The following is an 8,650-nucleotide window of genomic DNA, read 5'->3' on the forward strand; positions in this document are numbered from 1 at the left end:
GTGAAGCCGCCTCTACAGTAGAACCGTCATAACCCGACACCAACAATATTGTTCATCAACAATAGAACATATGGGACCCACTAATACTAAATGTTTTTTTTCTATATTATATTATATTAATAAAAAAAGAAGCTAATACTATCCTACACTACCCCACTCACCCACATCTCACCCCACTTCTCCCATTACCCCCTCACACTCATACACAGACACATGCATAAAACACAATTATAGAAAGATTAAAAAAAAAAGAGAAAACAATCAACAAAAATACAGAAACTCACGCACCCAAATTCCAAAACACACACGAAACACTCTTTCCTTCCAGCAATACTAACAAAAAAAAAAAAAAAAAAACGTTCAGCGACAAAAGAAAAGTTAAATTCGGGGTTTTTATTCATGGTTTTTAATTTGTGGTTCCAGTTGTGGTCTTTTCTTTGTAAATTAATTTTCACAAGAGGTAACACTTAATCCTTTTTATATAATTTAATGTCATTATTATACAAGCATTGGTTGCAATATATTGAAATTGTTAAATTTTATATGTGTTTAAACCATTAATATTCGTTGGTGTTATAATATGAAGAATGTTCAAATCTTTCATATCAACTTTATGTTTAGATATTTTATATCATTAGACTTAGTGGGAAATTGTTATAACAAACCTTATTTTATTTCAAGTTTAAACAACCAATGATTTATTTTATGTTGAAGTAAAACTATTGTCTACGTTTATTCTTGCTTTTCTATTTTGATTCTCCTATGATGATACATGTATTTATGGCTTAACAAACTGAAATGATGAGAAAAATTAATAACAAATATTTATTATGTAATTTATTAATTTTAATTAGTAGGTTTTTCTTTTCATTTTAATAACTAAAATAAAGAAAAATAAAAGATTTTAGGTGTCCATAATTCCTAACATGTTTATACTAATGTAACATGTGTAAAATTTGTATGGGAAGAAATATTATTGTAATTAATTTTATTTTGTGTTCTTATTGAATCAAAACATAATTTTTTCATTATATTAATTTTGTTAAAAAAATAAAAAGAACAAAAGAAGAAGAGAAAGAAAAAAAAAAGGGGGGGGGGGGGGGGGGAACCACACACGCCCTTGCCCAAACCCTCCTCCACCCCCACCCAAACCAATATCTCTACTATCTTATTTTGATATTAATAGAATAAAATTAAATTTTAAATAATCAAAAAATAACTAAATAGAAAATCTATTATAATTCAAAATCTCATAACAATTTCAGTTTTAAAAGAAAGTTACACACATTCTTCAATGATTCTGTATTTTGACAAAATATGCCTAAGAGTTAGAAAGTTTGCCCTAACTTAAAATTTTTGAAAATATTTTTTCTTTATATGAAAAACACCAAAAAAGACCCGCTTATTTCATATTTAAAGCTTCATAAATTACGTATATCTTATTCTTATTTCGATAAGATATATAGATAAATCTTTAATTTTTGTGACCTTAAAAAGTTAAATGGTTGCTAAAAAGTAAGAAATATTTTTTTAAAAGCAAGACTATCAATTTGAAATGAAAGGTATTTCTACATTATAGGTTTTACACTTGCTTAATTTTACTTTAACAATAGAGTATCAATTATCAATAAATAGTGAAAGTTTAATTGTTTTTATATATTATTTTTTCTAGTATCTTATAAGGTGGACCCCATGACTATTCGCAATGCTGGTTTTCAGTCATCGATTTTGATGGTTCTTTTTTGGGAAAATTGTATATAATAGCAAACTATTAATTCAAATTAAATGCTATAAATATAGTTTGATTTAATTGTACCTCATAGCAAATTGTTGATATTTCACCTCTCCTAGTGAATCTCGCTCGCCACTCTCGTTCTCTCCCTCGCCTCTCTTGTTATTTATACAAACGCAAGTGTATAAAGTGCATTTGTGTTTGTATAAAGCGAGAGAAAATTGTATATATACGTATATTTTCGTTCCCCTCTCCCAGATCTCGCTCTCTCACTCGCCTCTCTCACTTTATACAAAAAACGCAAATTGTATAAAATGCGTTTGTGTTTGTATAAAGCGAGAGAAAATTGTATATATACATATATTTTCATTCTCCTCTCTCCCCTCTCTCAAATCTCGCTCGCCACTCTCCCAGATCTCGCTCTCTCACTCACCTCTCTCACTTTATATAAAAACGCAAATGTATAAAATGCGTAAAAATTGTATATATACATATATTTTCGTTCCCCTCTCTCCCCTCTCCCAGATCTCGCTCGCTCACTCGCCTCTCTCACTTTATACAATTGATCTTTTTGTATATGTATACCAAAGCAGATTATACAACTGCTTTCTTTTGTATATGTATGACGAAATATACATATTTATGTTTGCTATGGAGCACAATTATGCAAACTTTGCTATAGCATACAACTATGAATTTTGTGTTTGCTATATGTGAAAGTTGCTCTTTTGTTTTTTAATCTTCCAAGACAATAAATTAATTTTAAAAAGGAAAAAAATTAAAAGAATCAAAATAGGAAACATAAAAAAAAACTTTCTTTTCAGGTGGTTCAATCACACTGATACAAAAAAAGAAAAAAATCTTCCTTTTTTTCTTCTTTATCTTCTTCATCTTCCTTTCCTTTCTCACCTCCCACGTTCAACTTTAAAACAAATATATAGAGAGAAATGATAACAAAAATTGAAAAGAAATCAACAAGAAAGGTCTTTTCTTTGTATTTCATATTCTTTAACCCTATATTCACATAATCACTGGTTGATCTTTAATGAATATGTAGATCTTACTTTTATTGGCTTTGTTTTATTATCATTTTTCACACTCTGTGGTTCAGTAATTGACCGGAGACTATACCATATAAGGCCTAATCACAACTTAGTCTTCTTTTTTATTTTTTCTTTATTTAGAAGACCAATTGTTAAAAATATAAACTTGGTACTATTTTTATGGTTTTATGTGGGGTTTTTATGTTCTTTTGTTCATTTTGCACTTATAATTTTACTGAATTGCAGTTTTTACATTATGTTTTAATAGTTAGCAGTTTCATGAATGATGAAGTTTATGTTGCCATATAGAGTAGTTTGTGATGATATACTTCATAAACTTTCACTTATGTTAAATTTGTAATGATAAAATTTAGTTATATTGTAAATCAAAAATTACTTATAAAATTGGGCATTACAACATATGAAAGACAAATTGTGTTACATATTTTACTTTTGACTCCAATATGAATATCTCAATTTAAATCTTTGTTTTATTTTCTCTTTCTTTTTACAGGTATAAAAGGTGAGAATTGAAGCAAGATTGATTGCAAGCTATGTGTCACCACATTATTGATACGTTGGAAGGAATTTTTACTTATATGTCTTTGTGTAGGAGTAATTATTGATATATTTTATTTAGATTTTTTTGTCATTGGACATATTTTACTTTTATTTAAGGAGTTTGTAATGAGATGTTATTCTTTAGTATAATTTAAGTTATTTTTATTATATGATCATGGGTGAATTTTGATACAAATATTTTTGTCATTAAATAAATTAATTCATCACAACTTGATTACTTTCAGTGACAAAAAATGTATTATCGTAGTACCCTTTATTGTTAAATATGAATACTTTTTATTTTTATTTTGTGACAATTGTAATTGTCACTACTTATGATAATATTTAGTGACAATAATGTCGTCGGTAAAAGCAACACTTTTAGTGACAAAATGATAAATTTAATCACAAAATTATTAACCTTTTTTATAATAATAAATTTGTCCCTAATTTATACATTTAAGGACAAAATATTTTTTTGTAAATAAAAATAGTCTTTAGTGACGATATTATATCTTTTCAACTACGAAATACATATAACTTTAGAGACAATTGATGTTGTCCCTGATTGAACTAAATAATTAGCGACGATATAGTTTTGTCGGTAGTATTAACCTTTTTAGTGACAAAACATACTATTAACTACAGAAAAAGTTACACTTTTTATGACAAATAATAAATTCGTCACAAATGTTTATGCATTTGGAGACGATTTTTCTTTTTGTAGTTAATGCTTATTAGTTTTAGCGACGAAGCACTAAATCGTCTTTGTATACTTTGAGTGACACACGTTTAGTGACAACTGATTGACGATATTTTTTTCGTCTCACAAAATTTTTAATGACGAAACATGATTTATAGATGACGAAATTATTTGTCCCTCATAATCTAATTTGTTGTAGTGATCATTACTCCTTTGTTTGTTTTATTTGTCATGTTAGTTGATCAAAAAAAAAAAATCTCTCTTCTTATCAATTCTGACGTGTTTAATATCATAAGATTAAAAAATATTTTAATATATCTTTAATTTAAACCCACAAAGTTTAAATTTCTTAGTTAACTTAATTTGTCAAATCAGGCTCAAAGATCGTTTTTCATATCGGAATGAGGATTTTATTTATTCTTTTAAAAATAAAGAGGTGTTGAGCTAAACAATTTCAAATCTCATCACACTTATGGGGTCAGCCACAAAAATAAAGAACGGTTGGAACGGATCTATTATATAATACTAATAAAGAATAGAAAAAGGAAAGTGAGTGAGGTGCGAGGGAGAGAATCTGTTTAATATCAGAGTCGATCATGTGTCAGTTTTATCGATATGACTTTGACTTCAACTGAGTTTAAGCAATTCTGATAAGGCGAGAAAAATCACAGTGTTGAATCTAGAAAAATCTTATACAGTGTGAGATAAATCTCAACAAAAACGTTGAGTCCATAGAGGGGGTGTATGTGACACCCCAACCTCAACAAAAGAAAACCTCCCCTCAAGAAGGACATTTGCGGTGCTAAACAATTTCAAGTCTCATCACACATATATATTATATAATACTAATAAAGAATAGAAAAAGGAAAGGTAAACATCACTAATGACAGTTGCGGTGCAAAGTGAGTGAGATAATAAACATCAGTAATAGACATCACTAACTTTTATTGGTTATGTCAAACTCAAAATAAAATTTCTCAACTTGTTTACGTGCCTATATATACCATGCTTGTTATATGCTCAAAGCACCAACAAAATTTAAAAACACTTTGAACATTTGCAAAATGGCAACTACTAAATCTTTTTTAATTTTATTTTTTATGATATTAGCAACTACTAGTTCAACATGTGCTAAGTTGGAAGAAATGGTGACTGTTCTTAGTATTGATGGAGGTGGAATTAAGGGAATCATTCCGGCTATCATTCTCGAATTTCTTGAAGGACAACTTCAGGTATCGTAAAAATATTTTTTAATGTATGTGCGTAAGTGTGACACTACTACTATAGTCATTCCGGGTACCATTCTTGATTTTCTTGAAGGACAACTTCAAGTATCGTAAAAACATTTTTTCGTGTACTTATGTAAGTGTGACATTACAATCGTTTTTTACGCTTGAATTGTATTTTTTCGATGCTTATTTGTGATAATGATTAGTAATAGTACTTCTATTGTCGATAGGGTCGTGATAAAGCTAATTATTATTCAAATAAATTATGGTTTTCTTATGTTACAACTTATTTACTAATTATTTTTTTTAATATATAAATGTACTATCTGATTAATAAGTGAGTTATTATTTATACGACTTACTTTTCTTTTCGAGTCAGGAAGTGGACAATAATAAAGATGCAAGACTTGCAGATTACTTTGATGTAATTGGAGGAACAGGTACAGGAGGTTTATTGACTGCTATGATAACTACTCCAAATGAAAACAATCGACCCATTGCTGCTGCCAAAGATTTTGTACCTTTTTACTTCGAACATGGCCCTCATATTTTTAATTCTAGGTACATATACATATTTATATTCCTCTGTTTTAATTTATTTATCTAATTTTAACTTGATACGGAGTTTAAGAGTGTGAAAAAGAATTTTTGAGTCTTCAGATGTCAAACGTATCAATATTTAATATTGTGGTCTTAAACATGTCTAGTTGAAAGTTGAAATCAAAGAGTCACTATAAAGTAAAAACAATTGCTTACACTCTTTGTTCCAATTTATGTGACATTTTTTGTTTTTCGAGAGTCAAACAGTTTAAGTTTGACCTACAATTTGCGCATGAAATCTGCAAATTTTTTGAAATGAAATTTATAAACTTGTAAATTACGTAAAAAGTACTACAAGTCACAATAATTGATAATTCAGAATTTTTAAAAAATCTATAAAAAAATTACGATCAAAGATAAACTTATTTGAATCTCGAAATTCGAAAAATGTCACATAAAATGGGACAGATGGAGTACATTGTTCTTAGATGGACTAAAAAAAATAGGTCAAACAACTCAAAAGAAAGAAGGAGAATATGTTTCGAGTAATGAATTATATTTAGGAAAAATTACATAAATACACAACTTAATATATTATATTCTCTAAAATTTCCTACCATTAAAAAAATTACAAAAATCTCTTCTCAGTTACATCTCTATCCCCTCTCAGATACATCCCTCCCATTAAGTAATGCATCATCTGTTCTTTATACTTATATTTAATTTGGTTCAATTATATTATGCTGTGGTTCAATTTCTAGCACAATGTATGATGGAAAATATCTTCTGCAAGTTCTTCAAGAAAAACTTGGAGAAACTCGTGTGCATCAAGCTTTGACAGAAGTTGCCATCTCAAGCTTTGACATCAAAACAAATAAGCCAGTAATATTCACTAAGTCAAATGTAAGTAAAAATAATTATAGTCATGATTTGTAAACAAGACGTTGGGTAAATAGATACAAAAATATATATTATCTTAAAATGTATATTTCGACTAATTTTATATTATTTTTAAAATGCATGCAGTTAGCAAAGTTTCCAGAATTGGATGCTAAGATGTATGACATATGCTATTCCACAGCAGCAGCTCCAATATATTTTCCTCCACATTACTTTATTACTCATACTAGTAATGGTGATATATATGAGTTCAATCTTGTTGATGGTGCTGTTGCTACTGTTGGTGATCCGGTACTAATACTACAGTAATACTACTCTCGATTCAATTTTTGAGTTTTTTCGAAATATCTAATCAATGTTGTACGTACGACGTGCAGGCGTTATTATCCCTTAGCGTTGCAACGAGACTTGCACAAGAGGATCCAAAATTTGCTTCAATTAAGTCATTGGATTACAAGCAAATGTTGTTGCTCTCATTAGGCACTGGCACTAATTCAGAGTTTGATAAAACATATACAGCAGAAGAGGCAGCTAAATGGGGTCCTCTACGATGGCTGTTAGCTATACAGCAAATGACTAATGCAGCAAGTTCTTACATGACTGATTATTACATTTCTACTGTTTTTCAAGCTCATCATTCACAAAACAATTACCTCAGGGTTCAAGTAAGTCCCAACTTAATTCCTCTTATTATTATCGGAAATTAAACTTACATAAATCTCACTAGCTAGTTTGCAATATTACCTATTTTACCAGATACATACGAATCTTTCTCCCTATATTTGTGTATCTGGTACATGTATCTAAGTAATTTTTTCTTAATATATGGTAGAAAACTCTTAATAAATGATAAGATACGTAAAATTTTAAAAGTACATATGATAGTGAAGTATGTCTTATTATGTAGTTTCTTCATAATTATTATTTTATAATATGCATGTCATATATGATAGTGAAGTATGTCTAATTATGTATATTTAATTCCAGGAAAATGCATTAACAGGCACAACTACTGAAATGGATGATGCGTCTGAGGCTAATATGGAATTATTAGTACAAGTTGGTGAAACATTATTGAAGAAACCAGTTTCCAAAGACAGTCCTGAAACCTATGAGGAAGCTCTAAAGAGGTAAAACTATCGGTGCTTGAAATAATTCTTTTTTTTTTTTTTTCACATTACTATATCTCGTCAGTCAATATTATTCATATTAGTATTTTATTGCTAATTAAAATAGTTTATTTCGTTGTAGGTTTGCAAAATTGCTCTCTGATAGGAAGAAACTCCGATCAAACAAAGCTTTTTATTAATTCAAGGTCTCGGGTTGTAGTAGTAACCTTACTATGCTAAATAATAAATGCTTGCAATATTTATGATTGCACGCATTTAAGTATTTCAACCTCAAAATAAAAGGAGTTTGAGGGATAAATTTCAATAGAAATGTCTCTCTATGTAATGTGTGCTTGGATTATGTAACCTTTTGGTTGTGTAAAATATTTAAATAAATTATCGTTATTTTATGCTATGGTATTTGAATCTTCTTTTCAAAGCAAAAAGAAAAAAAAATATAATTTGAAGTGCCAAGTTAATATTATACAAATTATTATGATATGATATAAGAGATTCTTCAACTTTAGATATCCTAAATGAGAAAAAAAATAGTACTACTTTGAGGCAAGTGATTTGATCCATCAGATATCAAGGTAAATTAACAATATAATGTAATTGAAGTTAAATACACGAAAAGAATAAGAGAATGATGAAAATGAATAAGTGAAGATAAAGAATAAAAAATTGACGACTAGCATTTTGATTTATTTTATAAAAGAAATTTTATTCAATACTTGCTAATTTCTTCATATTAATGTGAACTTATATGCAAGTGGGTACCAACAATTAATCAGACATCCTTAATATGTATGGCTAACTTCTAAAATAAACTT

At 28.5% G+C, this 8,650-nt stretch overlaps 1 protein-coding gene across 1 annotated transcript; it reads left to right on the top strand.

Annotated features, from left to right (window-relative positions):
- Positions 1 to 5,072: 5,072 nt before the first annotated feature.
- On the top strand, positions 5,073 to 8,017 carry LOC125834622 (patatin group M-1-like). The gene is made up of 7 exons (XM_049513752.1): positions 5,073 to 5,271; positions 5,648 to 5,829; positions 6,570 to 6,711; positions 6,835 to 6,999; positions 7,086 to 7,373; positions 7,696 to 7,838; positions 7,960 to 8,017. Exons 1-7 carry the CDS (start codon positions 5,104 to 5,106, stop codon positions 8,015 to 8,017), a joined length of 1,146 nt encoding a protein of 381 aa, XP_049369709.1. The 5' UTR covers positions 5,073 to 5,103.
- Positions 8,018 to 8,650: the final 633 nt, after the last annotated feature.

The sequence above is a fragment of the Solanum verrucosum genome, unplaced genomic scaffold (assembly GCF_900185275.1).
Source record: "Solanum verrucosum unplaced genomic scaffold, falcon-dt-bn FXZP01000149.1, whole genome shotgun sequence".
In the NCBI taxonomy this organism is placed as follows: Eukaryota; Viridiplantae; Streptophyta; class Magnoliopsida; order Solanales; family Solanaceae; genus Solanum; species Solanum verrucosum.

Bases quoted from the DNA above. Each gene is read 5' to 3' on its own strand.
- LOC125834622 (XM_049513752.1), top strand. From the start codon at position 5,104: ATGGCAACTACTAAATCTTTTTTAATTTTATTTTTTATGATATTAGCA. The intron at 6,712-6,834 runs GTAAGTAAAAAT...AAATGCATGCAG, and splicing joins TAATATTCACTAAGTCAAAT to TTAGCAAAGTTTCCAGAATT. The intron at 7,839-7,959 runs GTAAAACTATCG...ATTTCGTTGTAG, and splicing joins TATGAGGAAGCTCTAAAGAG to GTTTGCAAAATTGCTCTCTG.